General features: G+C 68.7%; 1 protein-coding gene across 15 annotated transcripts in view; it reads right to left on the reverse strand.

Moving 5' to 3' along the window:
• The window catches only part of PLEC (plectin), a 141,799-nt gene that overhangs the window by 58,184 nt on the left and 60,320 nt on the right, over positions 1-23,295 (reverse strand). For 2 of the 15 annotated variants that reach the window (XM_074986420.1, XM_074986419.1), the window contains exon 1: positions 18,630-18,746. The exons of 7 other annotated variants lie outside the window; for them this stretch is intronic. In XM_074986420.1, the coding sequence (XP_074842521.1) occupies positions 18,630-18,645 (16 nt within the window). In that variant the 5' untranslated portion in view covers positions 18,646-18,746. Of the gene's footprint in view, positions 1-1,364; positions 1,467-8,202; positions 8,343-17,504; positions 17,611-18,629; positions 18,747-23,295 lie in introns of those variants that run through there. 6 more of the 15 variants (XM_074986417.1, XM_074986413.1, XM_074986411.1 and 3 more) reach the window with 3 other exon arrangements.

Genomic DNA, 23,295 nt, shown 5'->3' on the forward strand with positions numbered 1-23,295 from the left:
AACCCAGCCCCCCACGTAGCACAGCCCCCCCATGTCCTACTGGCACAGCCCAGCCCCCCACATAGCACAGCCCCCCCAGAGTCCTACTGGCACAGCCCAGCCCCCTGCACAGCCCAGCCCCCAGAGTCCTACCGGCACAGCCCAGCCCCCTGCACAACCCAGCCCCCCACGTAGCACAGCCCCCCCATGTCCTACTGGCACAGCCCAGCCCCCCGCATAGCACAGCCACCCATGTCCTATTGGCACAACCCAGCCCCCTACATGGCACAGCCCCCCGAGTCCTACTGGCACAGCCCAGCCCCCCGCATAGCACAGCCCCCCGAGTCCTACTGGCACAGCCCCGCCCCCCGCATAGCACAGCCCCCCGAGTCCTACTGGCACAGCCCCGCCCCCCGCATAGCACAGCCCCTTGAGTCCTACTGGCACAGCCCAGCCGCTCATGTCCTATTGGCACAACCCAGCCCCCCACGTAGCACAGCCCCCCCCATGTCCTACTGGCACAGCCCAGCCCCCCACATCCCACCTACCACCAGGCATGGCCCAGACCCCCCACGGCCCACCTACCCCCAGACAAGGGCCCAGTCCCCCACATCCCACCTACCCCCAGACACGGCCCCATTCCTTCCACTCCCCAAAACGGTCCAGCCCCTGTGCCCCAGCACCCCCAGGCACAGCCCAGACCCCCAGACCCTCAGGCACAGCCCAGCCCCCCATGTCCCACCTACCCCCAGGCACACCCCATTCCTTCCACTCCCCCACGGCCCAGCCCCCATTCCCCAGCACCCCCAGGCACAGCCCAGCCCCCCACGTCCCACCTACCCCAGACACAGCCCCCCACAACCCATCTACCCCCAGGCACGGCCCAGCCCCCCATGTGCCACCTACCCCCAGGCCCAGCCCAGCCCCCCACATCCCACCTACCCCCAGGCACAGCCCCATTCCTTCCACTCCCTCAAACGGCACAGCCCCCCCATGCCCCAGCACCCCCAGGCACCGCCCAGACCCCCTTACTCCATGTACCCCCAGGCACGACCCAGCCCCCCATGTCCCACCTACCCCCAGGCACAGCCCCATTCCTTCCACTCCCTCAAACGGCCCAGCCCCCCCATGCCCCAGCACCCCCAGGCACCGCTCAGACCCCCTTACCCCATGTACCCCCAGGCACAGCCCAGCCCCCACGTCCCACCTACCCCAGACAGACCCCCCACATCCCACCTACCCCCAGGCACGGCCCAGCCCCCCATGCACCCCCAGACAGCCCCGCCCCCCATGTCCCACCTACCCCCAGGCACGGCCCCATCCCTTCCACTCCCCCCCATGCCCCAGCTCCCCTGCAGACAGCGCCGGGCGCAGAACCTGGGTACCTTTCTTGCCCTCCGTGGCCCTCAGCACAGCCAGGTAAAGGTTATCCCCCGGGGCCTCCAGGTCCGGGCTCTGCAACCGCTGCCTGGCCATGGCCTGGTGCTCCCCAGCCGCTTCCCACCCGCTGCCAGCCGCCCACTGCAGCGCCTGCGCCTCTGCCCTGCCCTGCCGCGTGCCAGGCCGGCTCCTCTGCTGCCCAGACTCCTCCTGCTCCAGCAGCAGCCGCTGGCCGAGGTGGGGCTCGGGGGGCGGGACGGACCGGGGCTCCCCGCCCAGCCCACAGCAGGGCACAGCCCTGTCTGCCACAGCCGGGAAACCTCAGCGCCCGCAGCCCCGGCCTCCTGCCTGTAACCCTTTCCTGGCCAGCGCCGGCTCAAGGGGGAGCCCAGCAGTGGGGGGCAGAGGGCGGCACCCCGGGGCGCCGCAGGAGGACCCGGTCCCGGCACCCGCGTGGGAGCCCGGCTGGACGGGCCAAGCGCTGCCCCAGGCCCGGGGATCTCCCAGCCCCCCGGCCCAAGAGCCAGCCCCAGCGCCCGCAGGCCTGGGGGAGACGCCCGGTGGTGCTGGGGGGCACCTCCAGCCCCCCAGGCAAGACGGCGGAGGCTCAGCACAGGCCGCGGAGGAGCCCGGCATGGGGAGGGGAACAGGGCCTGGCCCCAGTGCAGAGTGGGGGAGGGCTGCAGCCAACGCCCGGGTGCAGCATGGACCTTGCACGCGTCCCACGGCGACCGGGGCGCAGCACATGGCTGCGCCATGAGTCACGCAGCCCCAGGGCCGCGCCCTGCCCGACAGAGCCTGGAGCCGGCGGAGCTCGGCCCCCCGCGGGGGCACCAAACGGCCCCGCCCGGGGCAGCACAAACCAGCTCCGGCTGGCGCGGGGCCGGGCGTGGCCAGGGCCCAGGGAAAGGACTGAGAGGCCCCCCCACATCCTGCCACTCCCTGGGCGCGGCCCTCCGGGAAATCCCGGCAGCGTCCCGCCCCGTGCGGAGCCAGCGTTCCCCCGGCCCCGGCCCCGGCCCCGGGTGGAGACGCTGCCGCGGCACGCACCGGCCAGAGCCCGCGAGACAGCGGGGCCGCCCCAGGGGCCAGGGCAAGGAACGGGCTATGCCGGACACGGCCGCTGCTCCCCGGACGGCCGGGCCGGGTCGGGCGGAGCTGGGCTGGCTTGGGCCGGGCCGGGCTGAGCTGAGATGGGCCGGGCCGGGTCGGGCGGAGCTGGGCTGGCTTGGGCTGGGCCAGGCCGAGCTGAGATGGGCCGGGCCGGGCGGAGCTGAGATGGGCCGGGCCAGGCCAGGCTGAGATGGGCCGGGCCGGGCGGAGCTGAGATGGGCCGGGCCGAGCTGGGCGGAGCTGAGATGGGCCGGGCCAGGCCAGGCTGAGATGGGCCGGGCCGGGCCGGGCGGAGCTGAGATGGGCCGGGCCGGGCTGGGCTGGGCAGTGGAATGTGCCCAACAACCGGCTCTCAACCACAAATACTTTCCCGGCTGACACATCTGGAGCACGTTGCAGCTGCCGGCAGCCCCACGTCAGGGGCGAGGGCAGCGCTGGGGGCTCACGCCGCTCGCAGCCACCCGCCCACCGAGGCACTCGCCCGCCAGCAGGGGGCGCTGCGACACGGGCAAGTCCCGGCCGGGGGCGGGGCGGGGCGGGCAGGGGCGACGGGAGATACAGGGCAGGGCTCTGGCTGGGGGGTCAGCGCCCCGCTCTGCACCCCGCAGTGCTCCCTGCTGGGAGCGCCCCCAGCCAGCGCCCCGCTCTGCACCCCGCAGTGCTCCCTGCTGGGAGCGCCCCCAGCCAGCGCCCCGCTCTGCACCCCGCAGTGCTCCCTGCTGGGAGCGCCCCCAGCCAGCGCCCTGCCCCGCTACCCCAGTGCCGGGAGGGCTCAGCTCCCACTCCCTGGCCCACGTTCGCAGACTCTGAGCGACGCAATCGCCTGCCTTGGCCCCGGCAGCTCCGGCCGAGGGGCACCACCATGCTGCCCGTCTCCCCCGGCGAGCGCCCCCCTCCTGGCGCCAGGCCAAGCCGGCCCCCACCACCCACTTCTCACGCCAGAGGAGCACCTCCCGGACACTCCCACAAAGCCCCTGCAGCGCTCCCCTGCCCCCACAGCCTAGTAACAGCTGGGCCGCAGCCGGTCACCCCCCAGCCCAGACACCCCACTCCAGGCAGACCAGACCAGTCACCCCACAAACCAGAACCCCCCAAGACCATTCACCCCACAAACCAGAACCCCACCAGACCAGTCACCCCACTCCAGGCAGACCAGACCAGTCACCCCACAAACCAGAACCCCACCAGACCAGTCACCCCACTCCAGGCAGACCAGACCAGTCACCCCACCAGACCAGACACCCCAGACCCCCCCAAGACCATTCACCCCACAAACCAGAACCCCACCAGACCAGACACCCCACTCCAGGCAGACCAGACCAGTCACCCCACAAACCAGAACCCCACCAGACCAGTCAATCCACTCCAGGCAGACCAGACCAGTCACCCCACCAGACCAGACCCCCCAGACCCCCCCAAGACCATTCACCCCACAAACCAGAACCCCACCAGACCAGACACCCCACTCCAGGCAGACCAGACCAGTCACCCCACAAACCAGAACCCCACCAGACCAGACACCCCACTCCAGGCAGACCAGACCAGTCACCCCACAAACCAGAACCCCACCAGACCAGTCACCCCACTCCAGGCAGACCAGACCAGTCACCCCACAAACCAGAACCCCACCAGACCAGACACCCCACTCCAGGCAGACCAGACCAGTCACCCCACAAACCAGAACCCCACCAGACCAGTCACCCCACTCCAGGCAGACCAGACCAGTCACCCCACAAACCAGAACCCCACCAGACCAGTCAATCCACTCCAGGCAGACCAGACCAGTCACCCCACCAGACCAGACACCCCAGACCCCCCCAAGACCATTCACCCCACAAACCAGAACCAGCCACAGACCAGACACCCACTACAGCCAGTCACCCCCTGCCACAGCTGGAGAGACCCAAAGACATTACCCCACTCAGAGCCAGGCATCCCTCACTACAGCTACAGAGCCAAACACCCCACAGCACCCTGCTGCAGCCAGATATCTGCCCTAGCCAGAGCTCCCCAGTCAGCCCAGCTACAGCCAGACCGCCCTGCCCTGCCCTGCCCTGCCCCGCCCCGCCCCGCCACTGCAGCCAGAGTGGCACATGGACCTGCCACCCCACTACAGCCGGATACCCCTGCTACAGGCAGAGACCTCCGTCTGCTCCCACCCGCTGCGCCTGGGCACCCTCTGCTGCAACCAGTGTCCTGCAGACCGGGCACCCCCAGGTGACCCCAGCCGCAGGGTGCCAGGTGGCCGGCCTTCTAACCAGCTCGCCGGCAGAAAGGGCTCTGCTCGGCACCACAGAGAGGCCATTGCAATGCCGGCTGGCAGCATAGGGGAGCAAGGCCTCCCCTGGCTCCGTGCAGCTCCTAGGCACAGAGACGGCCACTAAGCACCAACCCAGCAGCTCTCATTGGCTGGGAACCCTGGCCACTGACTTGGCTGTGCCCTGCTCTGCTCTTGCAGCGCCAGGAGCAGCCAGGCTGGAACTGGGGAGGGGCACCAGCTCCCCCATTCCTGTCACCAGCACAGAGGGGCCCCTCATGGACCAGGCACACGGCCACCACCATGGGGTGCCCCTCGAAGGCCTATGCTCATCAGCAGAGCACACCGGCCACCAGCCAGGAGATAAAGCTGTGGGGCAAGCCCCCCTCCCCGCCCCCTCCCCAGCTGGCAGCAAGGCAGGGGGGCTGGGAGGGTCAGTCATGTGGGTGTGCAAGCGACAGGCTGAGCGGCTCAGGCTGGAGGGGCATGACCCTCCCAGCTGGCTGTAACCTGAGCAGGCAGTCCGGTGGCACCTTACACCAACAGGTATTCTGGAGCAGGTAGACGGCTCCTACTCCAAAACGCCGGTTAGTCGACAAAGTGCCGCAGGGCTTCTCGCTGTTCTCAAAGACACAGACTAACTCGGCTCCCCCTCTGCCGACAGGTAACGCCTCCGCCCTGAACAGCGAGCAGGAGCCCTGAACGGCGAGCAGGAGGAGCAGCCCTGAACAGCGAGCAGGAGCCCTGTACGGCGAGGAGCAGGAGCCCTGAACGGCGAGCAGGAGCAGCAGCCCTGAACGGCGAGCAGGAGCCCTGAACGGCGAGCAGGAGGCCTGAACAGCGAGAGCAGCCCTGAATGGCGAGCAGGAGGAGCAGCCCTGAACAGCGAGCAGGAGCCCTGAACAGTGAGCAGGAGCCCTAAACAGTGAGCAGGAGCCCTGAACAGCGAGCAGGAGGAGCAGCCCTGAACAGTGAGCAGGAGCCCTGAACAGCGAGCAGGAGCCCTGTACGGCGAGGAGCAGGAGCCCTGAACGGCGAGCAGGAGCAGCAGCCCTGAACGGCGAGCAGGAGCCCTGAACAGCGAGCAGGAGCCCTGAACGGCGAGAGCAGCCCTGAACGGCGAGCAGGAGGAGCAGCCCTGAACAGCGAGCAGGAGCCCTGAACAGTGAGCAGGAGCCCTAAACAGTGAGCAGGAGCCCTGAACAGCGAGCAGGAGGAGCAGCCCTGAACAGCGAGCAGGAGCCCTGAACAGTGAGCAGGAGCCCTAAACAGTGAGCAGGAGCCCTGAACAGCGAGCAGGAGGAGCAGCCCTGAACAGTGAGCAGGAGCCCTGAACAGCGAGCAGGAGGAGCAGCCCTGAACAGCGAGCAGGAGGCCTGAACAGTGAGCAGGAGGAGCCCATCTGGCTTTGGGTCAGGCTGGCGGTGAGAGAGGGTGGGGAGTGGGAAGGCAGTTGGCCTGTGCTGTGGGGGAAGAGGCAAACGAGGGGGCTAGACCCCAGGGGGGCACCCTTGGGGCTCCCCTCCCCAGGATGGCTGGAATGACTGTCTCTGCCGGCTGCACTGATCCCCTGCACTGCACTGGGTCTCTGCCAGCTAATAACCCCCTCTTCTACCTGCTGAGTGAGAGTCGCTCCTGGCTGGGGATGGGGGGCAGAGCCTGGGGACCCCTGAGCCCCGCTGCAAGGGACAGCACCATGCATGGGACTGAATCGCCAGCCTGGCGTAGCACCTGCCACGTGCCCAGAGCTCTGAGCCCCGGGCTGCTGGGCCGGCCCTCTCCTGCACAACTCCCGACCTTCCGGCATCCAGGCTCCCGCGGCGCCGTGGAGACACTGACACGAGGTAGCACCCTGCACAGGCACATCTCAGCAGCCTTAACTGTGCCCCTCCCGCCCGTAGCTGGAGGGGCCGTGTGTGTGGCTTGCCAGGGCGGCAGGCTCAGGCTGGCGTGGTGGGCGCAGGGGCCAGGCCCACGAAGGGAAGGCTGGAGCCTCGTGCCGGATGGCAGAACTCCTGCTCCCAGTGGGCCCCTTCCTTCCCACTGGCAGCAGGCGGCAGTGGGGCTCCCGCTGGGAAAGGCCGCCCCATTGCTGGCTGGGCAGAGGGCTGGGGCCGGGGCCGGGGCCGTCTAGGGCAGGGACACAGCACTGCAGCTCAAGGGAGGCAGCGTCCCTGGCAGCCGGGTGTCCCTGCACGGTCCGAGAGGGTCCCTGTGTCAGTGCCGCGTATGGTGCTTCGCAGCGACCCGCTGCACACGCCAGCCTGCACTCCTCTGCCCTGCCTGTGCGCTGGCCCTGGGGCACCGGCCCGACCCTGCCCGGCCAGGAGAGCGGAGGGGAGGGGAGGGGAGGGGAGGGTGCCACAGGCAGGGCTAACAGCCCCCACCCAGCCCAACAGCAGGCACCGCATGCGGTAGGCAGGGAAGTCGGCCCAGGCAATAGCAGAACAGGCCACGGCCGGGCGCCGGCCCCACGCTCCTGGGGAGGGGCCAGCGTGCACAGTGCCCTGGGGAGTCACATGCCCATCCGCTCCACTAGCCTCTCCAGCAGCACAAGGGGTGTGAGATCACTAGTGCAGCACATGGTGCGCAGGGGGAGAAGGGAGCAAGGTGTGAGATCACTAGTGTGAGCCTTACTGCATGTGTCCCTGCGGCCCTGGTGCGCAGGGGGAAGGGGGAGCCAAGTGTGAGCACTAGTGCACATGTCCCTACAGCCCTGGTGCTCAAGGGGAGGAGGGGGCCAGGTGTGAGCACTAGTGCATGTGTCCCTACAGCCCTGCTGCGCAAGGGGAGGGGGGGAGCCAGGTGTGAGCACTAGTGCACGGTCCTGCAGCACGTGGTACACGGGGGGGGGGGAGCAAAGTGTGAGATCACTAGTGCACGTGCTCCGCGGCCCTGGTGTGCAGGGGGAGAGGGGAGCCAGGTGTCAGCACTAGTGCATGTGTCCCTACAGCTCTGGTGCGCAGGGGGAGGGGGGAGCAGCCAGAGGCGCCGTCCCCAGCCCAGGCCTCCCGAGGCAGCCGCACGTCGCTCCAGCGCTCGGCTCAAGGGTCGCTGTTCCCGGGCGGGGGAGGCGGCGGGGACGAGGGCGGAGCCCGGGCGGGGGGGCGGAGCCCGCCCCAACCTATTAACCCTGAGCTGTCCGGACAGCCAGCGCGAATTGCGCAGCACTCAGCAACCAGCAGCGGAGTCTAGTGGCAAGAACCAAGGCCTGGGGTGAGCCAGGCCCCCCAGACAGCTCTGCCCCCCACCCCCACTGCCCAACGCTGCACCCCTCCCCCACTACGCCGAGCACTGCCTCACCCACACCCCCACTGCCTTACACTGCCCCGACCACTGCCCAACGCTGCACCCCTCCCCCACTACGCCAAGCACTGCCTCACCCACACCCCCACTGCCTAACACTGCCCCGAGCACTGCCCCACACTGCACCCCTCCACCACGTCCCCAGGCACTGCCCCCCGCGGACCCACCGAGGCAGCAGAGCCGCCGGCGCAGGTGACTCCTCCGCTCGGGCTCGGAGGCTCCGCTCAGCCACTCGGAGTCGGGCAGCGCCGCCCGCCGGGGGGCGAAGTAGGCGGCGGAGGACGCGAGCTCGGGGACACCGGCCATGCCGCGCCGCTGCTGCTCCTGCTCCGCCCGCCCGCCCGGCCCGGCTCCGCCCCGCCCCGAGCGCCCGGGGCCGCCAGCGCGGAGCACCCCCCGGCACCGAGTCACCGGCGTCCCCGCCCGGCCCGGCCCCCCCGGGCGTGTCCCCAGCACAGACCCCCCCCCCAGCCCAGCCCAGCCCCCACCCTTAGTGCGTGTCCCCCTCGTCCCCAGCACAGCCCGGCTCCCCACCCCCAGCACAGCACAGCCCGGCTCCCCATCCCCCGGGCGTGTCCCCAGCACAGACCCCCCCCCCCCCAAGCCCGGCTCCCCATCCCCCGGGCGTGTCCCCAGCACAGACCCCCCCCCCAAGCCCGGCTCCCCATCCCCCGGGCGTGTCCCCAGCACAGACCCCCCCCCCCAAGCCCGGCTCCCCATCCCCCGGGCGTGTCCCCAGCACAGACCCCCCCCCCAAGCCCGGCTCCCCATCCCCCAGGCGTGTCCCCCCCATCCCCACCAGTGCATCAGAGCGCCCAGCCCCATGCCACTGCTCAGTGCAGCCCAGAACACCCAGCCCCATGGCACTGCGCGGTGCAGCCCAGAGCGCCCAGCCGGCCCCATGGCACTGCGCGGAGCAGCACAGAGCGCCCAGCCCCATGGCACTGCGCGGAGCAGCCCAGAGCACCCAGCCGGCCCCATGACACTGCGCGGAGCAGCCCAGAGTGCCCAGCCAGCCCCATGGCACTGCACAATGCAGGTCAGAGCACCCAGCCAGCCCCATGGCTCTGTGCGCACCCAGCCCCATGGCACCGCGCGGTGCAGCACAGAGTGCCCAGCCCCATGGCACTGCGCGGAGCAGCCCAGAGCACCCAGCCGGCCCCATGACACTGCGCGGAGCAGCCCAGAGTGCCCAGCCAGCCCCATGGCACTGCACAATGCAGGTCAGAGCACCCAGCCAGCCCCATGGCTCTGTGCGCACCCAGCCCCATGGCACCGCGCGGTGCAGCACAGAGTGCCCAGCCCCATGGCACTGCGCGGAGCAGCCCAGAGCACCCAGCCGGCCCCATGGCACTGCACGGAGCAGCCCAGAGTGCCCAACCGGCCCCATGGCACTGCACAATGCAGGTCAGAGCACCCAGCCAGCCCCATGGCTCTGTGCGCACCCAGCCCCATGGCACTGCGCGGTGCAGCGCAGAGCGCCCAGCTGGCCCATGGCACTGCACGGAGCAGCCCAGAGCGCCCAGCTGGCCCATGGCACTGCGCGGTGCAGCACAGAGCACCCAGCCAGCCCCACGGCACTGTGCAGTGCAGCAAGGCCAGGGAGGACAGCCAGCATACCCACCCTGGCAGGATGGGTCCGACCCCCTAGGCCCTGCAGGACTCTACTTCTAGGCACCTCAGCAGGTCACTCCTGCACCCCCTCAGGTGGGCAGTGGGTCAGCAGGAGCTACCAGGCTCCTGGGCATCTCCCATGGCAGCAGCTGGTGGAGGGGAACAGAGGTGGAGAGAACAGCCCCCCCACCCCCCCCCAGTGCCTCGCAGGCAGCAGCAGGGTCTTGCTGGCTGCGCCGGGGGAAGGAGGTGTCTGGTGACCCCCCAGCTGCAGCTGGGAGCGGAGCAGAGCAGAGTCCTGCATCCATGCCCTGCAGTGGGAAGGGAGGAACCGCTGCTGGCGCTCAGCCTGGGGCGGTTTCCCAGGGGCAGCGGAGGCCCTGTGCACACCACAGCCACATTAGCAGAGAATAGGGGCAGCTGCCAATGGAGCAAGGGGCCTGGGTTCTGCTCCCAGCCCTGTGGGGTGGAGGTGGGGAGGGGTGCCAGGAGCTGGGACTCCTGGGCTCTGCGCCCAGCCCCGTGGGGTGGGGGGGAGGGGTGCCAGGAGCTGGGACTCCTGGGTTCTGCTCCCAGCCCTGTGGGGTGGAGGGGAGGGGTGCCAGGAGCTGGGATTCCTGGGTTCTGTGCCTAGCCCCGTGGGGTGGGGGGGAGGGGTGCCAGGAGCTGGGACTCCTGGGTTCTGCTCCCAGCCCTGTGGGGTGGAGGTGGGGAGGGGTGCCAGGAGCTGGGACTCCTGGGTTCTGCTCCCAGCCCTGTGGGGTGGAGGGGAGGGGTGCCAGGAGCTGGGACTCCTGGGTTCTGTGCCTAGCCCCGTGGGGTGGGGGGGAGGGGTGCCAGGAGCTGGGACTCCTGGGTTCTGCGCCCAGCAGGGCGGGTGGCTGGGGCCCATGTGTGGCACAGAGATAAGACGAGGATGCCGGGTGGGCTAGGCTGCGGTTACTGGAGAAGGCCCCGGCTGCGGCAGGCCCTTCCATTGGTGGGGTGGGGCTGGGCCTTTGTGCTCCTCAGCCAGCCTATCCTCTCCGCCGAAAAGGGCCCTCCACTAAAAGCGGCAGCCGCCAGGAGCCACTGGCACTGCCCACGGCGCTGGGGATGGGCCCAGAGGTCCCCGCTCCGGCTGGGCCCGGGGGCTGGTTCCCTTGGCAGGCGCAGCCGGGCCAAACCACAGCTCTGTACCATTTCCTCTGCTTCCTCTGCAGCCGGTGAGTCACTTGGCAGGAGTGGCCCCGGCCCCCCTTCCCTTCCCTTCCCTGCCCAGCCAGGGGGAGTGGAAAAGCTGGGGGGGGTTCCAAGAGTCCCCTGGGGCTTCCCCGCCCACAATGGCCACTCCTCATTGCAGCAGGCAGCCCTGGAGACAGAGGGGAGCCCAAGCCAACAGCTGCTGCGCTCGGCTGGCTACAGCCTCCCCCCACCAGCATCGGGCCCTCCGGCCTCTGTGTCCCAACCCGCCAGGCAGGATGCCACCCATGGGCCAGCTGTCCCAGGACTGCCCTCTAGGGGGCCCTGGCATCCACCCCATGCCGACAGAGACTAGGTGGGCTATGCCACCTTCCCAGCTGCAGGGGCAGAGGGAGAGGGCAGGGGTCTTCTGGGCACAGCACTCCAGCCTGGTCAGGCATCGGCAGCCCCCCGACAGACCCTCTGTCCCAGGCCAGCAGCACAAGCCCTGGGCCAGAGCCAGAACAGTGCTTGGGGGCCCTGCCCCTGTGCCAGAGTACTGCCCCCTGCACCCTGGGAGCAGGGGCCAGGCCCAGCCTGCAATGGGGCAAGCTGGGACATCCCAGGAGCTGCCCCTGCTGATGGGCACAGCAGCAGATACCGTGGGGCAGAGCTCCTGCCACACGCCCCCAGCACGGAGAGAGCGTTGGTCAGATGTACCCATACGCCGGGATCCAGGATCACCCTTCCCAAGAGACGCGGACAGACGCAGGTGCTAGAATGCCCCCAAGCAGTGCGAGGCTTCCCAGTGCTCCAGGGACACCCCTAGGAGCCCCCAACTGGGGGGGGACTCTCCCCAGGCAGCAGAAGCTCACTGCTTTGCAGGGACTAGGGGGGGTGGGATTAACCCTTCCTGACCCGGGGCTCTGAGTTCTCCGCAGAGGAGCGCAGAGCGGGGTGCAGGCTGGCCGCCCTCTGCGGTGGAGCCTGCCCCTGTTGCAGGGGCAGTCGCAGCCAGGAGAACAGGCCCCAGCAGGTGCGACCTTGGCACGGCGGGTGGAGGGAGATACCTCTAAGCAGGCACGGCCCTGTGCCAGGACAACCGCCCTGCCCTGCTCAGCCTGGAACGGCCCCGCCTGGCATCAAGGTGCCCGGCCAGGCTCCTGGGCACAGCCAGCAGCACCGGGCCCCAGGGGGCTGCCAAGGAAATGGGCCCCCCACACCCTGCCAGCCGGCAGCCCCCCCAGCCCCACTCTGCAGGGGGCAGCCCCAGACGGTGGTTTCCTGACACTTGCATGTGGGCCCTCAACGCTGCCGCTGCCATGGCAACGTGGGCCGGCGCCCGTCACCAAAGCCAGCAGCGTGACATCCTGGAATGCCCTGCACGGATTCCACCCAAACCACAGGCAACGCCCTGCAAACGGCCGTGGGCGGGCGGGCGGGGGAGGGAGATCCGGCACCGGCCGCTCCCTCGCCAGCTTGCACCCGGCAGGCAAGGCACCAGCACCGGCCCCCTGCGCCCAGAGCTGCACAGCCAGCCCAGGCCCCAGCCAGCCCTTCAGCGGGGAGCTCGGGGCGGCGCAAGGGGCGGCTAATCCTTTCCATCCACATGTGCAATAAACACTGGACAAGGCCTGTGTGGATGGGCACCACCAGACAAACTGCCCCGGCCGGGGGCGCTCCGCCAGCCAGCCAGCGAGCCGGGCATGCGCTGCCGACCGGCTGGGGGCGCTCCGCCAGCCGGCCAGCGAGCCGGGCATGCGCTGCCGACCGGCTGGGGGCGCTCCGCCAGCCAGCCAGCGAGCCGGGCATGCGCTGCCGACCGGCCGGGGGTGCTCTGCCAGCCGGCCAGCGAGCCGGGCATGCGCTGCCGACCGGCTGGGGGCGCTCTGCCAGCCAGGCAGCTTCCAGCAGCACAGCTCAGCCGCAGGGCCGTGAACCCTGCTCAGCCCCACCCCCACCACAGGGCCCCTGCCAGCTGCAGAGCTGCCTTGGCACACGCCAGCAGGGCCTGGAGAAAACCTGCTCCAGCCTCTGACACACCAGACCCCGCCCGAGCCCAGCTCTGCCCACAGCCAGGTGCAGCGTGTACTGTAAACACGCGGGCGCTGGCCTGCGGGGAGGGGAGGGGAGAGGAGGGCCCTAGAGAAGCAGGGCCTTGGCTGGAGGAGCCTGTGCTGGCGCTGCCAGGGCAGCAGGAGACAATAGCAGGGGGGGATTGTTCCGAGAACCAGCATCTGTTTCGTATAAAAATAACCCGCAGCGCAGAGCAGCGCAGAGCAGCACTGCCGCCAGCCGCCTCAGCAGCTCGTGCTCGGGAACCAGCCTGCCAGCTGCAGACACAGGGACTCCCTGTGAACACGTACAGCCCAACCTACTGTGCAGCCATTGCCTGCACTGGCACCCCCCAGCACAGACACTGGGACTGGCACAGCACAGCACTGGCACCCCCAGCACAGACACTGGGACTGGCATGGCACAGCACTGCACTGGCACCCCCCAGTACAGACACTGGGACTGGCATGGCACAGCACTGCACTGGCACCCCCCAGCACAGACACTGGGACTGGCACGGCATGGGGCTGGCACCCCCAGCACAGACACTGGGACTGGCACAGCACAGCACTGGCACCCCCAGCACAGACACTGGGACTGGCACGGCACAGCACTGCACTGGCACCCCCCAGCACAGACACTGGGACTGGCACGGCACATCACTGCACTGGCACCCCCCAGCACAGACACCGGGACTGGCACGGCACATCACTGCACTGGCACCCCCAGCACAGACACTGGGACTGGCATAGCACTGCACTGCACTGCACTGACACCCCCCAGCACAGATGCTGTAACTGGCATGGCACGGCACAGCATGGCACTGCACTGACACCCCTCCAGTACAGATGCTGTAACTGGCATAGCACTGCACTGCACTGACACCTCCCCAGCACAGACGCTGTAACTGGCACAGCACGGCACTGCACTGACACCCCCACCAGCACAGACGCTGTAACTGGCACAGCACTGTGCTACACTAGCACCCCCCAGCACAGACGCTGTAACTGGCACAGCACGGCACTGCACTGACACCCCCACCAGCACAGACACTGTAACTGGCACAGCACGGCACTGCACTGACACCCCCACCAGCACAGACGCTGTAACTGGCACGGCACTGTGCTACACTAGCACCCCCCAGCACAGACGCTGTAACTGGCACAGCACGGCACTGCACTGACACCCCCACCAGCACAGACACTGTAACTGGCACGGCACTGTGCTACACTAGCACCCCCCAGCACAGACGCTGTAACTGGCACAGCACGGCACTGCACTGACACCCCCACCAGCACAGACGCTGTAACTGGCACGGCACTGTGCTACACTAGCACCCCCCAGCACAGACGCTGTAACTGGCACAGCACGGCACTGCACTGACACCCCCACCAGCACAGACGCTGTAACTGGCACGGCACTGTGCTACACTAGCACCCCCCAGCACAGACGCTGTAACTGGCACAGCACGGCACTGCACTGACACCCCCACCAGCACAGACGCTGTAACTGGCACGGCACTGTGCTACACTAGCACCCCCCAGCACAGACGCTGTAACTGGCACAGCACGGCACTGCACTGACACCCCCACCAGCACAGACGCTGTAACTGGCACGGCACTGTGCTACACTAGCACCCCCCAGCACAGACGCTGTAACTGGCACAGCACGGCACTGCACTGACACCCCCCCCAGCACAGACGCTGTAACTGGCACAGCACGGCACTGCACTGACACCCCCACCAGCACAGACGCTGTAACTGGCACGGCACTGTGCTACACTAGCACCCCCCAGCACAGACGCTGTAACTGGCACAGCACGGCACTGCACTGACACCCCCCAGCACAGACACTGTAACTGGCACGGCACTGTGCTACACTAGCACCCCCCAGCACAGACGCTGTAACTGGCACAGCACGGCACTGCACTGACACCCCCACCAGCACAGACGCTGTAACTGGCACGGCACTGTGCTACACTAGCACCCCCCAGCACAGACGCTGTAACTGGCACAGCACGGCACTGCACTGACACCCCCCCCAGCACAGACGCTGTAACTGGCACAGCACGGCACTGCACTGACACCCCCACCAGCACAGACGCTGTAACTGGCACGGCACTGTGCTACACTAGCACCCCCCAGCACAGACGCTGTAACTGGCACAGCACGGCACTGCACTGACACCCCCCAGCACAGACACTGTAACTGGCACGGCACTGTGCTACACTAGCACCCCCCAGCACAGAGGACTGCACCCAGCACTGGACTAGCACTCTCACTTCCCACAGCAGAGATCACTGCGCTTGGTGCCCTGCCCCACCCCTGGGTGGGCCAGAGCCAGGGAGCTGCAGCATGCAGGCTGAGCAGAGAGAGGAGCCCAGCTCTGTCCCCAGTGTCAGTGGCTCTGGGCAGCAGCCAAGGCAGCCCCAGCCAGGCCAACACTGCAGAGCAGATGAGGCAGGCCAGCCCCACCCCCACATGCTGGGGACACACCTGCCTACAAGCCCCCCAAACTCAACCAGACACCGCACCTGGCCCCTGCTGGGCATCCCCTATCTGGCTCTGTGTGGGGAGCTGCCCAGGCTGGATGGCTGCCAGCCACAACTGAGAGGAGGAAGCAGAGTCCTGGGAGGCCTTAGAGCTCGTCACCTGAGCCCCGGCTCCCCCTGCACAGCACAGGGACGTCTGGGGAAGAGTCAGCTGACCGGGGGTCCTGGGGCAGTGCTGCCATGGGGTGCTGAACTAACGTTAGTCTCACGGACCCTGGCATCCCCCTACTCCTCTGCCCCCAGCACAGCTCCTTCCCCTCCGTACCCACAGCACAGCCCCTTCCCCCCTCGTACCCACAGCACAGCCCCCCGTACCCACAGCACAGCCCCCCGTACCCACAACACCGCCCCTTCCCCCCTCGTACCCACAGCACAGCCCCTTCCCCACCTTACCCACAGCCCCCCGTACCCACAATACAGCCCCTTCCCCCCCATACCCACAGCCCCCCGTACCCACAATACAGCCCTGGGAATACAGCTCTGGGAAGAGTCAGCTGACCGGGGGTCCTGGGGCAGTGCTGCCATGGGGTGCTGAACTAACGTTAGTCTCACGGACCCTGGCATCCCCCTACTCCTCTGCCCCCAGCACAGCCCCTTCCCCTCCGTACCCACAGCACAGCCCCCCGTACCCACAGCACAGCTCCTTAGCCCCCCGTACCCACAGCCCAGCCCCCCGTACCCACAACACAGCCCCTTCCCCCCCATACCCACAGCCCCCCGTACCCACAATACAGCCCCTTCCCCCCCTTACCCATAGCCTCTTCCACCCCGTACCCACAGCACAGCCCCTCCCCCCCTTACCCACAGCCCCCTGTGCGCTCAGCACAGCCCCCCTACCCTCAGCACAGCTCCTTCCCCCCATACCCACAGCCCCCCGTACCCACAACACAGCCCCTTCCCCCCCTTACCCATAGCCTCTTCCACCCCCTACCCTCAGCACAGCCCCTCCCCCCCTTACCCACAGCCCCCTGTGCGCTCAGCACAGCCCCCCTACCCTCAGCACAGCTCCTTCCCCCCATACCCACAGCCCCCCGTACCCACAACACAGCCCCTTCCCCCCCTTACCCATAGCCTCTTCCACCCCCTACCCTCAGCACAGCCCCTCCCCCCCTTACCCACAGCCCCCTGTGCGCTCAGCACAGCCCCCCTACCCTCAGCACAGCTCCTTCCCCCCCATACCCACAGCCCCCCGTACCCACAACACAGCCCCTTCCCCACCTTACCCATAGCCTCTTCCACCCCCTACCCTCAGCACAGCCCCTCCCCCCCTTACCCACAGCCCCCTGTGCGCTCAGCACAGCCCCCCTACCCTCAGCACAGCTCCTTCCCCCCATACCCACAGCCCCCCGTACCCACAGCACAGCCCCTCCCCCCCTTACCCACAGCCCCCTGTGCGCTCAGCACAGCCCCCCTACCCTCAGCACAGCTCCTTCCCCCCATACCCACAGCCCCCCGTACCCACAACACAGCCCCTTCCCCCCCTTACCCATAGCCTCTTCCACCCCCTACCCTCAGCACAGCCCCTTCCCCCCCGTACCCACAGCCCCCTGTAGGCTCAGCACAGCCCTTGCCCCCCCGTACAACCCCCTCCCCTGCACCCCCAATACAGCACAGCCCCTTCTCCTGCAGCCCCCCTTTACCCACGGCACACCCCCTCTCACAGAGCCCGGCCCTCCCAACCCGCCGCCCCGCCCCGCCCCGCCCCGCCCCGCCCCCGACAAGCGGCCCAGACCCCGCGGAGCCGGCTGGCAGCCCGGCGCTCGGCCCTACGGCGAGGAGATACCCGCTGCCCCACCCGACGCCCCCTCGGAGCCGACCAGGCCAAGCCAGCCCGAGCCGAGCCGAGCCGAGCCGAGCCTCCTCACCCAGCGCCGCGGGCCCCGGCCCCGAGGGACAGCCCTGCCGCTAGGGGAAACCGAGGCCCACGAGGTGACCCGCCAAGGGCGCCGAGCGAGCCCGGGACGGAGCGCAGAGAACCCAGGCGTCCGGCTCCGGCCGGCGGCGCAAGGGTTAAGCCGGCACCCACGTGCCCATGTTTGCAGGGGGCGGGGGAAGCGGCTGCCCACGGCCCGGCCCGGCCGCTCTCACCTGGGGCGCGGCGGCAGCGCCAGGCCAGCAGCAGCGCCAGCACGTGGGCCCCGGCCACCAGCCAGGGGAAGGGGCCGGCGGGGACGTCCATGCCGCGGGCTCGGGCTCGGGCTCCGGCTCCGGCTCCGGCTCCGGCCCCGGCCGCCGCTCCCACCCTGCGCTGCTCCAGCCCGGTCCGGCCCGCCCCGCCCACACTGCGGCTCGGCTCGCCCCGCCCCGCCCGGGCCATCCCCCGCCGACCCCCCCTCCGGCTCCGGCTCCGGCTCCGGCCCCCGCACCGCTCCGCCGGGCCATCCCCCGTCCCCCCCTCGGACCCCCCCCCACCCGCACCGCTCCGCCGGGCCATCCACCGTCCCCCGTCGGGCCCCCCTCGGACCCCCCCCACTCGCTCCGCTCCGCCAGGTCCCCCTCGGACCCCCCCCTCCGGCACCCGCACCCCTCTGCCGGGTCATCTCCTGCCGGACCCCCCTCGGACCCCCCGCCCGCTCCGCTCCGCCGGGCCCCCCCCTCGGACCGCCCCACCCGCACCGCTGGGCCATTCCCCGTCCCCCGCCGGACCCCCTATTCGCACCGCACCGGGGCCATCCCCCCCTCGAGTCCGCCCACCCGCTCCGCTGGGGCCATCCGCCAGACCCACCAGGCCATCCCCCACCAGGCTCCCCTCGGGGCCGCCGCCCAGCTGTCAGGGGACCCCTCATTGCTTCTCCACAGAACCACCAGGGCCAGCCACCCCCTTCCCCCCACCAAAGGCAGGGCCCCCCCCCGCCCTGCTGGGGAACACCTGTCTCTCCCCATCACCAGCCCCCACAGCCCCACACCAGACCACCTCCAGCACACAGCTCAGCACCCCAGCGGAACCTCTGCACCCCCCAGCACCCCAGGGACACCCCCCAGCAAGCACAGGTACACTGCTGCCCCCTCACCACCTGGCACCCCAGGGTGCTAGGGACAGACGCCCAGCAAGCACAAGCTGCCCCCCGCCAGCTCCAAGCCACCCCTCCACTCCCCTCCTGGCACGCACAGCAGGCAGCAGCCAGGGGCTTTTTATGACCCAGTGCTGGGTGGAAATGGCCCAGCCGGCGCCTTGGGGCTGGGCCCAGGTGCTGGCAAGGCAGTGACCCCTACCTGGCACGATCTTCATGGGGGAGCAGCTTCTCCACAGCCTGGGCCAGGGCAGAGGGGGCAGCAGCCCACAGGCAGGCTGCAGTAGTGTCGTCCGACCCCCGTGCCATCGGGGGGGAGGGGAGGGGGGATATAAATATCCCAGCACAACCTGTCATGCCTCCCGACTTAGAACATGACATGACACCAGCCGCCAGGGCCTCCCTGCAGGCTGGAGGAGGGGCAGGGCCCTGGCCCCCCAGGACCCTGCTGCAGGGGCTTGGCCTCCCCCCCACACAGGGTGCAGTGCTCCAGCTGCACAGGCCCTGGCTCCCTGCTCTACTGTAGGGCTGGGGCCCGGCCACCCAGAGTCCAGCCGGCACAGTGCCACCGGCAACAGCAGCAAAGCCTTGGAAAGCTCAGGCCCCGAGCACAGCCATACCTGGCACAGCCAGCGCCTGGGGCCTGCCCCGGCCCAACCGCGCCGCCCGCTGCTGGGGCGGAACGAACGGGCCTGGGCCCTTCCATCCCACGCACACAGGTAGCTCCTTGGCACAGGGCCCTATGCTTCCTCCCTGTCGGCAGGCACTCAGCGCCACCATACCCCCTTCCCAGTGCCGCCAGCCCCGGCGGGGGGAGCTGTGCATGGAGCTTCCAGGGTTCAGCCCCAGGCTGCGCCCCACATGGGAGCAGAGCGTCCTCCAGCTGGGAGGAGCTCGGAAGGCCTCGGCACTGCCCAGCCCAGGCCCTAGGATGGCATCTCCCTGCAGGGTTGCCCTGGGGGCACTGAGGCCGGTGCCCCTTGCAGCACCCTGTGCCCAGCGGTGTGCTCCTGGCAGGTGCTAGACGCCTGGGCTCTGCGCCTTCCTTCCCCAGGCACTCAGCCGCACCCCCAGGTCTACCGGTTCCTCCCCAGCTGCCCCAGCCATCACTGGGCAAGCCAACATGGCACAGGCAACGTCCGCCCCACCCCTAACGTGCCTGGACCCAGCGTGGGGGGTGGGGCGATGAAGCTGTGTCCACAGAGCATCCCAGCACCGGCAGGGAGTGGCCCCCAGCTGCCCCGCAGGCACTGGGAATGACACAGCAGGAGCCCAGGGCCCTTTGCCCAGCGCACAGGGATACGCCCTGCTAGCCGCCGCCAGCCTGAGCGTCCCCACGCCACTGCCCCGGCCCCCAGAGCCCAATCCAGACGAGCACTGGGCTCCGTCCCACATTTTCAGGGTAACCAACAGAGCAGAGCAGGAGAGAAGAACCGGAGCTGGATCCCTCAGGCCCAGGAACGGGCTCTGCCAGCCCAGAGCAGCGGTCAGATCCCGGCCCCCTGGCTGGCTGCGAGCCGTGACCTGTGGCGGGTGCTCGGCTCACCCGAGGGGGGACTGGTGCTGGCAGTGGCCCCAGGGCAGGAAATCTCCTTGTCCCAGGCACCCCGGGACAAGGCCAAGCCAAACCCTGCCCCAGTGCCCAGAGGAGTGGCTGGGCGCAGGCGGCCGGGGCTGGTCCCCATTCACAGCCCTGCTGACAGCCAGGCTCCAGGGCTGTGCCACCCAGCAGTGGGGCTCTGCCAGCCCCACTCCCCTCCTGCCTGGTCCCCAGCAGGGGCGGGGCCGTGGCATCCCCCCGCCCTCTGCCAAGGGAGGCGGCTGCTGGGCAGTGCAGAGAGACCCAGCCAGGCAGGCTGAGCGTGGGCTCCCCGTCCCCCCGGCACCGCTAGGACAGGCAGGCTGCCCTGGCCTCCTACCTTGGCCCTGCTGGATGAGGTCTTCCATGAAGTACCTGCCATCCTCCCAGTCCATGGCTCGGGCTGCAGCACTGCAGCTCCACTGCTCAGGGCAAGGCGCACGCCTCCTGCCAGGCCCGGCAGCAGCACCAGGGCAGCAGCCAGCTGAGCGCCGGCCCTACAGGATGCAGCACCAAGCGCTCGCCCCCCCTCTTCCTCGCGCCAAAACCTGGCAGCCAGGAGCCACCCCCCCGCCCGCCTGGCTCCCGCTCCGGCTCCCAAATTCACTCCAGCTGCTGCCTCGCCAGAGAAGCCGCCAGGATTCTTGTGGCATTCAGCAGTTCAGCCCCTGGGCGCCGAGCACGGGCCGGGGCCGGCTCCAGACAGGGGCCACAAGGGTGGTGCCTGGGCAGGACTGGGGCGACCCCAAGGGCCCCACTCCACCAGCTCTGGGGAGCAGCTGACCGCGGGTGCTCAACCCCCAGGGCTGGGCAGGGCCTGGGGCTTTCTCCTGCTCAGGGTGCAGCTGGGCAGGCTCAGAAGAGGGGTTTGCTCCCACCAGCTGCCCTGTGTGGGTGCAGAGCCCCTCGCTGAGCCCTCTCCCCACCTGCCTGCCTAGGCCCTGCAGCCCTGACCCCAGGCTGTGGGACAGGACCTGCCTCAAGCTGGCGGCAGGGAGCAGGGCCCCAGGTGCTGGTGAACGAGCGACCCCGGCTGGAGGGTCCCACTGTGCACACGCCGGGCTGCAGGCTAAGGGCTGCACAGCCAGCAAGCTGGGGGCAGGGGAAGCAGCGCTAAGCCGGGGGAAAGGTGGGGTCTGCACGGATGGGCATGGGCAGAGCCAGGCAGGGGGCACGTGGAGCCCCAGGCTCTGGGCCTGGGGAACAGCTGAGCATGGTGGGTTGGCGACAGCTGTGGGACAATGAGCCCATTGTCTGGGCAGCACAGCTGCTGGAAGGGTGGGCTGGGGTGTGGGCACGCTACCTGTGGGGGGAGGGAGGAGCAGGCCTGCCCCTCCCCCCAGCACACAGGGGCCAGGCTGGCCTGGGAGCCCCAGCGGGGCACAGAAACACCACTGACTCACGCCCGGCACATTTCCTGGTGCGTGCTCGGAGCCAAGGCGCTGGCCCAGCCGCGGCAGGGCTGAGTCACCCCCACGCGCACAGGGCCAGGGCCTCGGGCGGGGCCGCTCCCCAGCCAGGGCGCTGGACTGGGCTGGAGGGGCAGCAGGACACCAGCCCCCTCCTCCAGCAGGCGGGAGCCCAGTCTGCACCAGTCCCCCGGGGCCAGGGCAGAGCCCAGCCCCCCCCAGCACTGCCCTGCCCTCCCCAGGTAGAGGGCACGGCGCTGGGCTCCAGGCAAGGAACTCCCCCCTCCTGCCCCTCATCCGCCCCCATGGCCACGGTGTGCCCTCAGGCTGACACTGGCTGGGCAGCCCACAGGGCGAGGCCAGGCCAATGGGGGGGTGCAGTGTGGAGATGGGCAGGACTGACTGGCTGGTCCGGCCCTAGCCCGTGCCAAGGGAGACCGGCATCTCTGCCCCCACTGGCTGTCAGCCCGGCTCCAGCACCGGCCCACAACGAGCCCCCGGCTGCCCCGCACAGGCTCCCGGCATGTGCCCGCCCCTCATGGCTCTGCCCTCCTGGGAGCAGCCCTGGGTGGGGCCCACTAGGGATGGGCACGGCCCTGAGCCGTGCACACCCTCCCGCTGCTGGACCTTGCCCCCGCAGCGCAGCGGCAGGCAGGACAAAGCCCCTGCCCCCCGCACACGGGGCCTGGCAGTGCCCACACGCTGCCCCGACGCTGGCTGCAGCGCTGGGCCCACCGCCTCCGACCTTGACCTTGGCAGCACAGCCAGCTGCCAGGGGAGGACAGGGGGAGGCGGCGGCCAAGGATAGCGCAGGGCCCTGCACCTGTTGGCACGGCAGGTGGCAGCCAGGGGCCCCAGGGGCCGGGATGCAGAACTCTTGTCTCCTGCCCGTCTGTCCCAGCCCAGGCCTGCCCGCCCGTCCGTCTGTCCCAGCCCAGGCCTGCCTGCCCGTCCGTCTGTCCCAGCCCGGCCACCCAGCCCAGGCCTGCCTGCCCGTCCGTCTGTCCCAGCCCAGGCCTGCCTCATAAGAACATAAGAATGGCCATACTGGGTCAGACCAAAGGTCCATCCAGCCCAGTATCCCGTCTGCCGACAGTGGCCAATGCCAGGTGCCCCAGAGAAGGAGAACAGAAGACAATGATCAAGTGATTTATCTCCTGCCATCCATCTCCTGCCCTTGTTATGAAGGCTGGGGCACCATACTTTACCCCTGGCTAATAGCCATTTATGGACCTAACCTGCAAAAATTTATCAAGCTCTTTTTTAAACCCTAATAGAGTCCTGGCCTTCACAGCCTCCTCCGGCAAGGAGTTCCACAGGTTGACTGTGCGCTGTGTGAAGAAAAATTTCCTTTTATTAGTTTTGAACCTGCTACCCATCAATTTCATTTGGTGTCCCCTAGTTCTTGTATTACGGGAAAAGGTAAATAATTTTTCTATATTCACTTTCTCCACACCATTCATGATTTTATATACCTCTATCATATCGCCCCTCAATCGCCTCTTTTCCAGACTGAAAAGTCCCAGTCTCTCTAGCCTCTCCCCATATGGGACCCGTTCCAAGCCCCTAATCATCTTAGTCGCCCTTTTCTGAACCTTTTCTAATGCCAATATATCTTTTTTGAGGTGAGGAGACCACATCTGCACGCAGTACTCGAGATGTGGGCGTACCATAGTTTTATATAGGGGAAGTACGATATCTTTTGTCTTATTATCGATCCCTTTTTTAATAATTCCTAACATCCTATTTGCTTTACTAACTGCCGCTGCACACTGCGTGGATGTCTTCAGAGAACTATCCACTATAACTCCAAGATCCCTTTCCTGATCTGTCGTAGCTAAATTTGACCCCATCATGTAGTACGTGTAATTTGGGTTATT

This window comes from Carettochelys insculpta, chromosome 2 (assembly GCF_033958435.1).
Source record: "Carettochelys insculpta isolate YL-2023 chromosome 2, ASM3395843v1, whole genome shotgun sequence".
In the NCBI taxonomy this organism is placed as follows: domain Eukaryota; kingdom Metazoa; phylum Chordata; order Testudines; family Carettochelyidae; genus Carettochelys; species Carettochelys insculpta.